This window comes from Mus caroli, unplaced genomic scaffold, assembly GCF_978045245.1.
Source record: "Mus caroli unplaced genomic scaffold, Mus_caroli_1 scaffold_7, whole genome shotgun sequence".
In the NCBI taxonomy this organism is placed as follows: Eukaryota; Metazoa; Chordata; class Mammalia; order Rodentia; family Muridae; genus Mus; species Mus caroli.
In genome coordinates this window covers 53,170,292-53,186,541 of record NW_028227262.1, presented here as the reverse complement: position 1 = coordinate 53,186,541, position 16,250 = coordinate 53,170,292, and the positions used below count along the sequence as shown (strand labels likewise).

General features: G+C 45.2%; 1 protein-coding gene across 1 annotated transcript in view; it reads right to left on the bottom strand.

Annotated features, from left to right (window-relative positions):
* Nucleotides 1-311: 311 nt before the first annotated feature.
* Nucleotides 312-16,250, bottom strand: part of Suclg2 (succinate-CoA ligase GDP-forming subunit beta) — a 249,031-nt gene continuing 233,092 nt past the window's right edge. The window contains exon 11 of the mRNA XM_021164922.3: nucleotides 312-1,329. Within this exon, the coding sequence (XP_021020581.2) occupies nucleotides 1,214-1,329 (116 nt within the window). The 3' untranslated portion in view covers nucleotides 312-1,213. The remainder of the gene's footprint in view (nucleotides 1,330-16,250) is intronic.

The following is a 16,250-nucleotide window of genomic DNA, read 5'->3' as shown; positions in this document are numbered from 1 at the left end:
CGCTGTGCCGTGGAGTACAGATGAGAGGACTGTTACGTGGCCCCTGCTACACGGCACAGTGTTTGACTGCACCACACCACCCTGTCCACCGTCAGAGACAGATTCCTGGGGTTGTGTCTAGTCTAATGTGTACATTTTAGCTGTATGAATCACTGAATCACCACCACAGAAATGGTCACATGGCAAAGCACTGTGGTGCTGGAACAATCCAGGTCAACTGCAGTTTCTTAACTAGAGCTAGGCCTCTGGCACAGAGGCTAGTGTCTTCACAAGAACAGATAACCGACAGAAACAAGAACTGTGAGGCTAAGTAGCACTGAAAAACAATTTTATTTAAAATGTATATGACTATAAATTTATCAAAATTAAATCAAAAAAATCAAGTTAAGAAAATTCCTGTCACAAAAAAGGACATCATTAGGAAGGTTACATTCTCTTCAATGACATCTCTCATCTTTCTGTGACAAACTGATAGATGTGAGGTGGAGGGGACAAGAGGGGAAAGCCTGGCCGCTACCAGCAGCTAGATCGTCAGTGTGACTCTTCATGAAATAGATTAACATTCAGCAACTCTGACACAAAATGAAACTTTCCACCTCACACCCATGACTAAGGCTTCTGGCAGTAACTCAGTGTGAGGCAAACAGTAGATTCAACATTAAGGCACAGGGTAAAATGTGTGCAATGTACATATATCAACATGGGATGCCCAATATAAGCCACACTTTAGAATGTTCATGGGCTTTCTTAATGTACTGGAATTAGGGGCCAGTGGAGACCACTGGTCACAGAAGCTCAGGTGTCTTAGCTGTACCCTTCTGGAAGTCACCATGGTAAATATAATCCTGTCTGAACTTGTGAGTCCTATAAAATTTTCTAATGTAGAATAAATGTCCTTGTGAATGAACCTAGATCTGGCTTTAAATACTGTATGTATGCACACTATTTGGCTAAACTGACTGTGGTCCAGAGCTGGTAGACTCTGCTACTGAATGGGCAAGAGAAGATTTGAATTGTAAGGAGTGATTTTTTTTTTTTTAACAATGACTGCAGTATAAATTCAGCTTTAGGCACTCTGGATAACGTATTTGAGAAAGTTCAGAGTTAGTATTTTTCACATGATGATCCTTATGTGTGTCCCTTCCCAGTGAGAAAACAATTGCTTTCACAGTAGTCAGGGACATGCCCTTCTTCATGGGAGCCAGGGAGAGCATCACTTCTTTGCCACACTGGCAACAGCTTTCTTGGCTGCATCCTCCAGGTCCACAGCTGACGTGATGGGGAGTCCGCTGCTCTTGAGGATATTCTGAGCCTCCTGCACATTAGTTCCTAGAAGGGGGAACAATGGGAATTGATAAATTAGTTTGACAGGGCCACACCCAGTCAAGTTGGACAACTGCAATTCCAGGATGCCCGGTCTCCTTGATGCCAACAATTTAAGTAGAACACATGTGGCTTTTTACTGCCAAGCTCTGGCTTTTCAGATATGCCCAGCTGACATTTTCAGCCCCTCTTCTTTTCACTTTAATGAACTCTCACTAGAAAGACACTTCCTGTATTGTCCCTGGCACTCCAAAATGAGAAATAAGCATTCTTCCAGATCATGCATACGCAAAATGTTTCTCAGGCACCTGCTCAGTAAATTTGAAGGAAGAAAGTCTGCACTGGACCTGTCTCTTCCCTGTGTCTGGGAGAAGAGGCTTGAGAAGTGACCTAAGCATGCCATGGAACTGCTCCTGTGCTCCCAACCAGCTACCAGGTGATGTCTTTATAACAAAGGCTCTGAAGGCATGGCCATGGAGAACAAGGCCTTCTATGTGGGCACAGATAACAGCAGGCACTTGGTCAGCACGGCTCAGACAGTGGCCAGGTGAGCACACTGTGCTGCTGAGGAGGCGCTGGGACACTGCCTCTGCTGCAGCAGTGGGAAGCGAACACTGGGCGTCACACCTGCCAAGGGCCCCTGGGTGCAGTGACTAGGGGAAGGAGCCGGAGTTCTCACCTCTGCCATGCACTTCAAGAATGGTGTTTACTTAACCACTTGACTACCTTGAGTTTCAACCTTAAAAACTATTATGACTGCTTTCCCTGCACATAGGGCCTTGCCCCGTGTGCATGCTTGGTGACTGCAGAGGCCAGAAGAAGACATCAGATCCTCTGTAAGTGGAGTTACAGACGGTCATAGCCCACCATGTAGATGTTGGGAATCAACCTCTGCAACAGCAACAAGTGCTCTTAACACTGAGATCTCTCTCCAGCACTGAAACTTCTTTAACATTTTTTTATTTGTTGACAGTTTCATAAACTTACATAATGAACTTTAGTTACTATGAACCAGTTATCCCCTCTCACATCCCTCCTTCACCCAATACAATTCCCACTAAGCCCCTCCTACTTCCACAGCTTTTGTGTGTCACCCACTGGATTGATTAAGGCTGCCTGCATGAGCCTGGGCGTGATGTCATTTGAAGAAAGTATCACCTGTTCTCACAGCCACATCGTTGTCTCTGTGCTGGGGTGGAACCTTCGCTTCTTTATCTCCGTGTAACATGATCTTCCTTAGAGCTACTGATCGCTCTGTACTTATGCATGGCAGGATAATGCCCAGCAACTTAGATGCAGCATATGATTTTTTAACACGAGCTATAAGTAAGTGCTACTGTCCTGCTTTTATGGATGAAGTAAGTCAGTACTGTAGAGAGAGAAAGGAGGTGGTTGGTGACGCAGTGTATGTGTATGACAGTTTTACCGGGACAGTTTCACAGACACAGGTTGCAGAGAAAACAAGCTAGACCCAGGTGAAGACAGAATGAGCCAGAGAATGAGAAGGAGCCAGCAGATTAGAACAGATTGCCAAAAGTTAGTATAAGGCCAAGCAGAGCAATTTAGTCAGAAGCTGAAGGAAGCTGGACTGAATCAGTCAACCTGGAAGATCAGATTAGAAGTCTCCAGGCCTAGGCCTAGGGAGAGTTAGAACAGAGCAGGAAAAGCTCTGGTCACAGCCTAACCTACAGCTTGGGCAGGGCTCTCATCTCACCATTTCATCTGAGGAAATAAAGTGATGTTTACATCCGTTTTACTTTCAGCTACACTATCAGTAAGGATGACCCTGGGAGGCACCTTTCTAAGGATGGCAACGACTTCTTCAGCTAGACACTTGATAATGAGGTGGAGCCAAGCATCTGACTCACTCACCCTTCCAGACTTCATAGGAACAGGAAGGAAATTTCAATAATGCTAAGCTCTTGACAGAATGGTTGTTATTCAGGGGCTGGCTTTAATTGGAATCAAACGTGTGTGTGTGTGTTAAGACAAGGCCTCTCATTGGCCTGGAGTCACAAAGCAGGAACCCCAGGGACTCAGGGATCCAAATGTCTCCACTCTCCAGGGTTGGCATTACAAGTGGACACCACTAATACCTGGCTATTTTATGTTGGTTCTGATGACTGAATTCAGGTCCTCATGCTTGAATGGTGAGTACTTTGCTACCTGAGCTATTTCTATGCCCATTGTTTTTAATGTTGTCACAGGGAGCTTCTAAAACAGCACTGAGACGATCATGTGACTGACCTTGCCTCCTGCGACCACACGCTCGTGTAACTTGTCCCCTTTCACTGTTAAGAATCTACGAATGATGGGACATCACTTCTGAGATGAGATATAAAAGCCTGTGCTTTCTATCTGTCTTGTCTGCTTTGATATTTCTACCATTTGCTGGCAAACTGCCATGTTTCAAGCTACCCTATGTACAAAGCCCACTTGTCAAGCACCCAAGGGCAACCTCCAGCCAACAGCTACTGAGCCATGAGGCAACCAGGGAACAGCATCTGGTGCTAACCATAGAAGCTAGCTTGAAAGTGAACTACCTCTTAGCAAGCTGTGGGGTCCTGCGGAACACACCTTTCCTGCAACCTGGTGAGGACTGAGTGTGAGAACCCAGCTAGGCCCCACCCAGATTCCTGACCTCGGGTATGTATGATATTCACACCCTTCTTTTGCACTTTCAAATTCTGGGACCATCTGCTATGCACAGACAGAGACATAACACAGATGTAAAGCTCGGTTACATCATTACAGGACCCCAGTGTCCATTCTGACTCCTTTGGTAAGGGCTGAGTCTGGGTTCCAGAGGCTGAGAAGCAGGACAGGGTGTGCATCATGGTTAGGTCAGAGGCTAAGGAATCTGCACATTAGCCTGCAGGTGTGGCTGTCATGGAGCAATGGCAGAGTGAAGCAAAAATAAGGCCTGGGCTAGAAGCACACCTCTGGACCTGAAGTCTGATGTGTCATTCCTATCCCCTTTCACAAAGAAGTCGACTGGGATACCTACCCTGGGTGCCTTCCGGTCGGCCAGAGACCAAACATAAGAAAAAGTACAAGAACTTTTCCTTTCGGGCATTCTCCAGTCTCAGCACCCAGTTCCTCAGGCCTCCACCAACCTGTGGAACATAACTGTTCCAGGCCTTTCTCCCACCCCTCTCCTGGTATTTTGGGGGTTGGCTTGTTTGTTTTTTATTCATGGTTTCCTTCACCCATTCTGAGAACTGTCCACTCAGAATTCTCCATTCACTATTACCTGAATTTTCCATGCGTAAGGATGAAACAAATGCTGATTAAAAAACAAACAAACAAACAAACAAACAAAAGAAAGCAAATCACATATGAAGCTGCTTTTCCTTGGAACCAACAGCATAAATAATTCAGGCCCTTAATTAATATCATCTGCAGCATCTGGCCTAGGAGCAGTATTCTCAAGGGGAATAAGAAGGCTCGATGTTAAAATTCACAAGTGCCTAGGCAGGCACACCGAGCCCCACTGGCCTTTGCCCTGCATGCCCACGCGCTCACTGGAAGCTGTCTCTCCCAGTCTCCTGGGCCTCCTTCCCTGCCACTGCCTTCAATGTTCCAGCTACAGCCGGCTTGTCAGATGTGCTGCTGGAGCACTCAGTGATCTCTCCATTGTACCAGGGATGAGCCCTGTGGGGCAGCTTAGTGATATTTCCCACAGCCTGCTACACATCCCTGTCAGTGCTGGGTTTGCTTCTCAGGGAATCTTGCAGTATCAGCTACATGTTACATGTGAGCTGACAGACTGGGTAAGGACAGCCACAGTCACAAACGATGATGCCTGAGGACAGAGGTTTGGACAGATCCTTCTCTGATGATTTTGAAGATCTGAGGGTTCTCCAGAGGCCTTGGCAGTGACTCCATGTCCTGGCATTCCATTTGCCCTGGCTACTCTCCAGGGCAGGCTCTAAGCTGCAAACAATTCTTTTACCATGTGGTGAGCCAAGTGAAGAGAGTCCTCACTCTCGAGTTATGTTGATGGGTGCAGTCGGGGAAACGGTGAAAGGAGCCTTCCCTCTACCGCCTGGCAGCATCTTCAGTGCCACACCAAAATACCTAATTGCTTTATAATTTCAGGATCTACTAAAGCGAATTTTAATTATACTTGCTGTTATACTTTAATTACAGTCTTAATTATTAAGCACATACTATCATACTTGGAAGAAGCAGGGTGTGAAGGGATTGTAACACTCAAAGAGCCCAGAAATAAACTGGACTGCACTGAGAAGCGAATCCAGAGAGAGCCGCCATGAGCAGACGGAGATCAGAAGGAGGCTGGGGGGAGGCCAACTCAGGACACAAGTGAAGAGGGCATCATGGGGAACAAGCCAGAGAAGGATGAGCATGTGAGGAGAGAAAGGCAGGGTGAGGAATTGGGGAGCTTGCCATGTGGCCTCCGCACTTGCCCTGTCCTTTGTCTCCCTCTCTTCCCCTGCATGGCTAGGCTTTGCCCACAGCCTGGCCTGGCCAGCAATTACTACCATTTGCTTCCTCCTTCTGGTTGAGGAAGCAGCTGGAGGGGAAAGAGAAGAGAGGTTGCAAAGAAAAAGGAGCCAGAAAAAATCAGGTCATGGGAAGCGAGGATGCCCTGGGCAATGCTTGTGAGTCTCTCCATCTTTGGGGTCTTATTGGCGCGTTTGAGGCTTCTTTCTGCTTTCTGCCCTCCATGGCTGACATCTATTCCAAGCCCCCTTTCTGACTTTATTTCTAAGTAGAAACCATCACAGCCACTTTAAACTCTGACAGGGAATTAAGTGTTCTAAAGAGTGTGTTTATGCTCCTGCACACAATTAGGATGGGAATTGATCACTTTCCCATACTGAAATGGTGCTGGTGACGTGCTTTAATATTTATTAAATGCTGCCATGCTTTTCAATGAGGCTGCAGGACAGCATGCTTAATAACCACCCATACACATAACTGATCAACCCGCACAGCTCAGCTGGCTGTTGCTTCTCAATTCTGGCTTCTTGACCACTGTCTGGCCATGTGGCTACCTACCTACCCACTTACAGGCCTTGAGAATGACAGCGTGTAGAGAATCAAAGGGGGCATTAGCTCAGCACAGACTCCTACTCGGCTGCTAGCAGACATGAGAAAAAGAAGCACATGAAGCAGGTAAAAACGTCTCTGCTTCCAAATGCTCTATAGTGGCTTCCTGCCACTGGGTGGAGGAAGAGAGCTGTAAACAGAGCTGCAGGGGTAATTTATCAATCCACCCTGTGCTTTCACCATGCAAGAGAGATGACACTGGGCAGGGCTGACAGGGTTTGGGTGAAGAGATGCAGCCTCTGCCCTGCCCCAACTCAGGCTAGCCTTTACCCCAGGAGCAGAGGATAACACTGTCCAGTGCAGAAGCCTCTCTTGAATTACTGCTTCTATAGGCATTCAGATGTGTGTATGTATGTATGTATGTACATATGTATGTATGTATACATGTATGTTTTTATATAAATGTGTGTGTACACATGTATGTCTATGGCGGCCAGAGATCAACCCTGAGCATATTCCTTGATCACTCTCTACCATATGTTTTCAGACAGGGTTTCTCACTGAACCTAGAGGTCAATTTACCAAATTGGCCAGACTGGCTGGCCAGAAGCTGGCACCTGCTTACCTCCCTTCACTGTTACCTCCACAGCCCAGCCCAGCCCAGCCCAGCCCAGCCCAGCCCAGCCCAGCCCAGCCCAGCCCAGCCCAGGGGTTACAGGCGTGAACTCTGCTGCGCCTCCTGCTAACATGGGCTCTCAGGATCTGAACTCAGGTCCTGATGTTTGTGCAGCGGGCTCTTTACTATAACAAAGTCAACTCCCTGGCCTAATCATTCAGGTCAGTCCAATCATTTGCTCCTTTTAAAAGAATACAATGCCACTATTAAACACATATTGACTACATGTTACCAGATTTTAAAAGAGACTACGAAGATAATATTAAAAACAGTATAAGCTTGCTGTCTATGTATGATTACTGGTTCTTAAATATCATAAAACTCAATTCTCAAAGCAAATCTAAAAGCAACATCATTTTAGCCCAATTTCACAGATAAAGTACCCAAGGTACCAGGAACTTAGCAGCTGACCTAATGACTCCCAGCAAGCTGGGAGATAGAAAAAGAGTAGAGTTCAGATTTATCTGAAATCAAAACCACACGCAGGCCATGTACCATGGAGCACCATGCAAAAAAGAATGCTGGTAACTCTTTAAGCTAAGCCTTCACTTCATCTCACTGGGGGAAACTGAGGCTCAGGTACTAGGGAATCTACTTGGTCGAGCAATCAGTGATCTATCACAGGCCTGATTCAGCCTCCTGTTCTAAATCAGGGCTGGCACACTATGGCTTTTAAGCCCAATGCAGCCCACAGTCTCTTTGCATGCTACTTGTAAGCTAGGAATAGTTTTCATATTTTTAAATAGCTGGGCAAAAAATCAGAATAATATTTTGTGATACATGAAAATTACATGAAATTCAAATTTCAGTGCCCATAAATAGAGTTTTGATGGAGTAGGGCCAAGCTGATGCGCTCGCAGGCTGCTGATTGTTGTGCTCTGCAACGCCAAAGCTAGGGCGGTGACACAGACAGTGTGGTTCACAGGGCCTGACAAGGCTCAGTTCTGCTCGGAGGCTTCCTTTCTTTCCTTGGAGTAGAAACAGGACACAATCTACAAAGTAGTAGGCTCCTGGGGTCCCGTGTCCGTGTGTCCTGCTCCTTCTTTCCAGCCATCATCAGACAGAGGACTGTTGGTTAGCCAATGTTTCGAATCTCTTCTCTCTTGTTATTCCTTTAGTAATGGAATGATCCACAGACATACTGTGAAAGAGACCATGGACACATTTCCATCCACAGTAGCTCCAAAGAACATAAGCACCTAGGAATAAAACTCAGAAAAGAGGCAAAGGCGCTACAATGAACTTTCAATGTCTGAAGAAAGACACTGAGGAAGAAACTAGAAAATGGAGAGGATTAGTAGAAATAATATTGTGAAAAATGATCATCCTACTAAAAGCAATTTATACTCAATGCAATTCTAATCAAAATTGCCAAAACATTCTTCACAGAAATAGAGAAACTACTGTGAAGAAGTATTATGACCAAGGAGACTTATAAAAGGGAGGATGTAACTGGGGCCTTGCTTACAGTTTGGAGGGTGAGAACATGACTATTATGTCAGGAGCACAGCAGCAGAAAGGCAGTCATGGCGCTGGAGCAGTGTCTGAGAGCTTACATCCTGATCCAACACAGAGAGAATGCAAATTGGAATAGCATGGGGTTTACAAACCTCAAAACCCAGCCCCAGGGCTACACCTCCTTGAATAAGACCCCACCTCCTAATCCTTACCAAACAGCTCCATCAACTGAGGACCAAACATTCAAAGACTGAAGCCTATGGGGCCATTCATATTCAAATCACCACAGGAAAAAATCCTAAAATTTACATGGAACCACAAAAGGCCCCAATCGCAGAAGCTACCGTGAGTAAACAGAACACAACCATTCTAAAATGTGCCATTCTAAAGTTCAAGGTATACTGTGGAGTTACAGTCATAAACAGCCATATGGTACTGACACAAGAGCAGACATGTAGACCAATGAAACAGAATAGAAAGCCCAAATAAGAGTACATACAACTAGAATCATCTGGTATTTGACATAGATGCCAAGACCACATTGGAGAGAAAACCCCAAAAATGTTGCTGGGAAAACCAATGTCCACATGCAAAAGAATGAAATTAGGCCTGCATCTGTTACCTTACATGAAAATTAACTCCAAGTGCATCAAAGACGTCATGTGAGAGTGGAAACACTGAAGCTGCTGCAAGAAAACATAGGCAGCACCTAACAGGATGCAGATGTAAGAGAGGGCTCTCTCAACGAGACTCTATTTGTCCAGCAATTAAGGCCAACAACTGACAACCGGGACTTCATTAAACCAAAACTACAAGGCTAAGAAAACAATGAACTGAGCGGAGAGGAAGCCCCCCAAGTGGGAGAGAATCTCTACCTGCTATGGATTCGACAGAAGACTAATATCCACAATACATAAAGAATTTTCTGTGCACAGAATCAAGAGATGAAACTCCCACTGTGCCCGTACCCCTCCCCTTCTTGGAGATGACTCAAATCTCAGGTTGAACACCACCTCGCAGCCAATGGCAGTGATACACAGGGTTAGTAACAAGGGTTCAGATGTGACAGCTAGTACAAATTGCACTGCTAACATTTACTAAGAGCAGACCTATTCAGACTATTGGAAAGCTAGTTTGTGCCTTACAATGTGTGCCTTACATTATGATGCTGCTACTTGTATATATGTCAGTTCGTGCATATGCCCATGTGCATGTAATGTACTTGTGAAAAAAACAGAGGTCCATGCCAAGTGCCTTCCTCTATTACTCTGCATATTATTTTCTGAGACAGCGTCTCTCATGGAATCTGCATTTCACCAATTATGTAGACTGGCTGGTCAGCACAATACTGGAATCATGGACCCTCATGCTTTGGTTACAAACACTTTACCTACTGAGCCATCTTACCACCCCGATCAATACTATCTGTTTTTTTCCCCCATACTACAGGGAGAGGAGGTTGAAATTTCACACCTGGCTTTATTCCTAAGTAGCTGAATGACTTGAGAAAGTCATTGTCCATTTGACTTGAGATTCTTCACCCTTGGGTGAGGATCTTATCTACCCACACATTCTATGAATATTAAGGCTGATAAAAGGTGGTCTGTGGCACTGTTTCACAGCCATGGTAAGAAAACACACAAGGTGAGGACTGCTGTGGGCAGTAGCCAGATTTAGCAGCAGGAAGTCTCTGACCAAGACGCAATCATCTGACCACAAAAGCAAGGTTCAGGATCAAGTCTATGTGTGTTCACTGAGAGCCAATCCTAGGTGCATATGCTTTTGCTTTCAATTATGTATCCCTAAAAAAGGCAGCATAAATATTAATGCAAGCCATGTTCAACTGTAATATTAAACTAGAATGCAAAGAACCCTCTGGCAAGCAAAACTGGCTGCAGTACTTGGTCTACTTACTCCCATCATCTATAGGACAGAACAGATCTTTCGTTATTTTTAGAAGATTCATTCGTTCTTTGAGGATTTATCCAGAGTGTTTTGTCTCCTCTTCCCAATTCCTCTCCTGTCCACCCCCATCCCATCCACCTAACTTGTCTTCTTTTTCTTTTTATCAGCCAAGTCCAGGTAGTGCTGCCTGCATAGTCTTGGATGTGTGGCCTTCCTTTTGGATGTGCTACTCTCCTTCTCTCAGAAGCCATGAGTTGCCAAAAGCTTCTGAGCTTGGTAGGAGTGGGCTTCAGGCTTCCCTGCCCCCTCCATGGTGGGGTTTGGTCTGTCATGAGCTTGCTCATGTCTTGTGCATGCTGTAGGACAGATCTTTTGAAGAGCTCTTAAAATCTGCAAGGCCTTTCTTTTACATCAGTCTACAATGCTGACCCAGACCTTCAGTTGTCCTTGCTATGGTTTGGCTATAGAAGGCAATGTCCCCCTCAAAGACTCGTGTGCTGTATGTGTGCTCTTCAGCACAGTGGTGTGGAGTTCTAGTGGAAGGTAATTATGTCATGAGGACTTACCTAAAGGACTAATGCTGGTTAGAACGTGCATTGTCACAAAAAGAGTGGAGCTGCACTTGCTTCATCTCGTCTTGTTTTCCATGCAGTCTTGGTTGGCCTCAAACCCGATGTAGCCAAGGCTGACTCTGAATTCCTAATTCTGCCTCCATCTCCCGTGTGCTGGTGCCACAGGTGTGGACAGCCAGCCTGCTCTCTTGCCCCTTGGCTTGCCAGATGATTTCTTCCAAATGCAACTCTGCCACGTGTTGTCATCCAGTCTCTCTGAGATGAGCAGACGCCAGCAGATGTGGCAACAAGTAAAGCTCTTTTCTTGGTAAATTATCCAGATGTAGGTGTTTTGTCAGAGCAGCACAAACATAGTGATAGACTGCCTGAGAAGCCATACCACTGCATTATGGTATGGGACTGTTAGTAAGGGAAATGCCTGAGTGTGGACTGTACTGCTAAGATTGTCCTTAAGAAAAACATTGTATTTGAAGAGCTGATATTGTTTGCCAAGTTCTAACTTCACTCTTATGAGAAATTTACATGCTGAGCCCAGAGCCAGAATTAGAAATGGATAATAGGAGTAGTTTCTAAAACACTAGGCCTTGTTGCTGGGCTCTTTTCCACTTAGGGGTCTGCAAACTAGGGCTCATAAGCCAGACCTACTCTGATAATCTGTTTTTGTACCAAAAGACTTATTATGACCCAGGGGTGGCCATCTCCCTGGGCATTTGTCCAGAGCTGCTTCAACACTACCACAGAGAGCCAAGCAACTGCAGCAGGGATACACAGCCTCAAAGGACAAGAGCTGACTCTTCACAGGAAAGCTTATCAGCATGCCCCAGCTCATGTCTGATGGACTGTACAAAGTAAGAAATTATCTTATTTGGTTCTTTCCCAGTTTTTAGCCCCCACTTTACTTCCTGTTCCCAATAGAATAGAATGCTGTATTTCTAGGGGAGAAAGTCCCCTGTATGATTTCATTCACTAATGGCAAATGGTTGGCTCAAAAGCATCCCTTTTGACATCTGTAGTGTACAATCATGATTATGGAACCTCTTTCTCTGAGCTACAGTGCATCAGGATTTTATTGGCACAGTGCTTTCAGCAGCCACAGTCAATGAGCAGAAGGTGGCATAGGGTGAAAGCTATCTGTCCTCTCTGTTCTAAAATACTGTCATGGAGGCTATAGGGATAGACTAGGAATAGTCTCCAGGGGTGTCTCTTCAACATTCTTATTGGCAGGGTAGACTCGTCATCTGTAAAACAAGGGACTAAATCTCCCTGCAGGCTACTCCCTAATAGCAGGGTGCTAATTAGAATAACTACAGTGCTACATGAAGAAACTGAGGCATGAAGACATGAATTGACTGGTCCCACTGACAATATCAGAAAGCAGACAGGGAGTCTGCATTAGATACAGTGGGCCTAATGAGTACTCTGCTTCAACCACTCTTCTTTAAAACTGTTCTTTTGTATAACAACGGCCAGAAAGGATTAGTCTGTCACAGATACCTCTCTCCATCACCCCACTGCCCCGAGAGCTTGGGGACACTGCATAATGCTGGAGTTATCTTCTTTGAGAAGACTTAGCTTACAGATATGACAAGGCCACAGACATCCAAATGGCAGAAATGCTGGTTATGCACATTATCTATCTAGAGGTGAGATGAGGGAAACTTGAAATGCCTAAGAGAGCAGATTAATGCAGATTAAAAGTTTTGACCCACAGAAGCTTTCCCTGTTCTGAGGAAGGCTTGAGGCTAACACCTGTGGAGTTGGGGTAACCATCAGGAGCAGCAGAGGTTTGCACATTACTGTACACTTAGCCATTCAGACCTGGCGGCACCCCTGGGGACTAGAGTCCCTCTCATGCCACAGGCACTGCGAGCTGCTGAAGAAACACTAAGAAGAAGGAGGGCCATTGGGAAAGGGTGGGGTGCTAATGAGTAGAGGCAGAGGAGGGGTGGGGCATTACCACAGTGAAAGTCGGCCCACGCAGAATGTGTCCACAGAGAATGGTGAGGGAGGGGAGAGATGAAAGAAGACCCAGGACCCTGGGTGGTAGGGAGCAATGCAAGGTGCAGACTGCATAGGAAGGCTTGAGAAGAATGGTTGGTCAACCCTGGGAAGAGATGCCTTGAGTAACCAAAGGAAGATGCGCTAGAAAAATGCCTTACAGCTGGATCTCATTGAGGCATTTCCTCAACTGAGGCTCCTCCCTCTCTGATGACTCTAGCCTGGGTCAAGCTGACATAAAAGCAGCCACTACACATGTGTTGTACATAATAACCGTACTGAGTTTCTAGGCACAGCAGGTGCCTTCCATCAGACTGCCTGTCCCATCCCAGCTTTTCTGTATGTGTGTCTGCCCCTTTCCCTCCCCATGCCACTCATCCTGTTTCCAGCACCAAGCGGAGGAGAATTTGGCAGTAAGGGGAACAACAAACGGGGTGGGATTCTGGCTTTTGAGGAGCTTTGGGAAAAGAAATAAAAATATTTGCATTGCTGAGACAAATCTTTCGTTGCTGGGTAGACGAATTGTATTGAAAGACCTGGTGACGAGAAATGGGATCCAGCCTACAAACTTTGTGGGCTTACAGTCATTTTTACTAGCTGTTGTTACTAACAAGCCCAACTCAGAATCATAATGTGCACCTGAGAGAAGAGGAAATTCTTCCTCAAGTATCCACCAAATACAGGATTGTGGTGCAGATTTAAACAGGACAACAAGAAAGAATGCATCTTAAAGGAGAAAAAAGACACTGAAGATGTTAGCAAATCCAGATGCTACACAACTGTGAAAATGCACACAGAATCTAAAGCGTTGCTGGAACACATCTGTGACACCCCACACAACTGTCAGTCATTATGTGTCCATTTCTCAGCAGTACCCCAGTCCATGCTGAATGTCTGTGTACATTTCAGGATGCTCATCAGAAACCATGCTCTTTAGCTAGCAACAACTGTTTACAAAGGCTCAACCTCTACCTCTTAACTGGCTGTTCAATTACCCATAAGTCTTTTTAAATAAAATTATCCTGTGTCTTGGCTGATAGAAACATTTCATGTATTCATTTGCTTAGTAAGGCAAATGAATGCATGGGGTTATGGTGTTATCACTCCCAAAGAGCAGGGAAAAAGCTTCCACAGGTAAAGTCAGCTTGCCGTCAGGATACGGCAGAGTACAAAAATTCTACCAAAGCAAACCTGATGTTTTTAGGCTGTTTCCAGTGTATTGTGTGTGGGCCAAAGCTGTCATGGCATGGATGTGAGTGGGTGAATGTAGACAGGGGTTCTGGGTCTTCCACATAGACAAAAAACAAACAAGCAGGCTGCTTCCTTTACTTAGAGGAAACAGACACTACTAACTAAACAGGCCATCTGGCTTTGGGAACACTTGCTATCTTGATTATTGGAGTCCTCACAGTTGTGCAGGTTAGACAGCTCTGCACTGGTGTGTCTGAGGCTTCAACAACACTGGGTCGGGGCTAGTGCCAGCAGGAACTCATGTTAATTCCAGATCTAGAGGAACTGCTTTCCATACACCATTCCCCTATCCCAGGTGAGATGGTTCTCTCACTTCATTCTTCCTGGCTTCCTAGACCACAGCCCGCTGCAATCCTGGACTTAGGGCTCTTGGGCTTCCTGTTTTCTCATGGTTTTCTCCCTGTCCTTGCTCTGTCCGAGGCTCCAGCCAGTGCTGCAGATAAAGGCTTCACCCTCCACTCTGCTCTCACAGACTGCTGTGCAGCCCCCACTCTCTCCAGGATGGCCTCTCAGCTATGCAGGGCCTGGGCTTCAGCTCCTACAGTTCCAACTCTCGGGGATGGATGCCGACTTTCTTCTAATAATCCCCTCTTCCTTCCTGTCAGTCATTCAGATCTTATCCTTCCATATTCAACTTGGAAATTCCCCGTTTATAGTATGCATTTGGGGCTGGGCATGGCATTCATGCCTATAATCCTAGCACTCTAGAGGTAAAGGCAGGAAGATCAGGCGTTAAAGGTCATCTTGGCTACATAGCTAATCTCAAAAAAACAGTCTCAAAAATCAAAACAAAACAGATCACAGTTTGTATGTATTAAAGATTAAATTAAAACTAAAAATTACTTTTGAAAGACATACTTCTAAACTTCCTAATTACAGTAGTCAATAATGAGTAAAAAGGATGACAGACATATCCATACATATATTACATGTGTAGAGAATATATATATATATATATATATATGGATGATGGATAGGTAGATAGGAAAGACAGATTGCAGAGTAGAATAGGGAGCTTAGAGAGTACATAAGGACAGAGACAGGCTAATCACTGGGTATTAATTACACAAGATAACTACAGATAACAATGTTATACTTTTCATAAAGCCAGAATAAAATCTGTTCTCATCACAGAGAATGGTGTAGCTGAGGTACACATAGCTTCATTTTATTAAAACATTACACAACCTATACATGTTTTCAGCATCCCATGGTATGTATAGCTATTGTGTTTTTGTGAATTAGATTAAACATACAATTACAAGTTAAATGAGGAACATGATGATGAAAGTGGCTGAGCCACAAGCACCCAGCTCCAAGGCACACGCCTTACAGAAGTCTGGGTTTCTTTAGCTCGAAGAGTTCTGGCCTGGTTCTCACTTAGTTTTGTTATGGGTCCTTTATGGTTTGTATCTTCTCCAAATTCTGCATTTTGCTATTTATGGTCAGACCGCTGAGTAGACTCAAAGCAAAATTCCTTCTGTTCCCTGTGTTTAGTGTGTGGTAACCATGCAGTTTGGGGAGGGTCTGGTTTTGGTGTTGGTTGAGCTGTTTGTCTCTTAGATATTCCACATGCTTTCTCTGGGTTGCACATCTGCTGGGTTGATGTGAGAGAGAGCCTACATTTACCCAAGAACGCTGATCACACAAGATGCCAATTTGTATAGCAGAAGTAGAGAAAACCTGGTACTACTTCAGAAATACCAAATTCATTGCTTCTTTCCTCTTGGTAAAAGGTTCTTGGGACACAAGAGAGACCATAGAGTATAGAAAGGATAGTGGCAAAGGCCACCAGGGATAGCCTTGCCTACTTCAGTTAGGGGAGACACTGGTGTCTTTGGGCTTGTCTTGAGCCATCATTTTCACGTTCAGGACACAGGCAGTGTGATACCTCAGTGTTTCCAAATTTTCAGTGATGCAGCTGGGGCCCCCAAGACCACTGCCAAGAAGACAGGAACAGGTCCCAGGAAGGCCAGGCCTCTTTCATGCTTAGTGCACTCACTGCCTTACCCTGTCATTTTTCTACTTCATTTCTCCTGTTAACTTTTTAC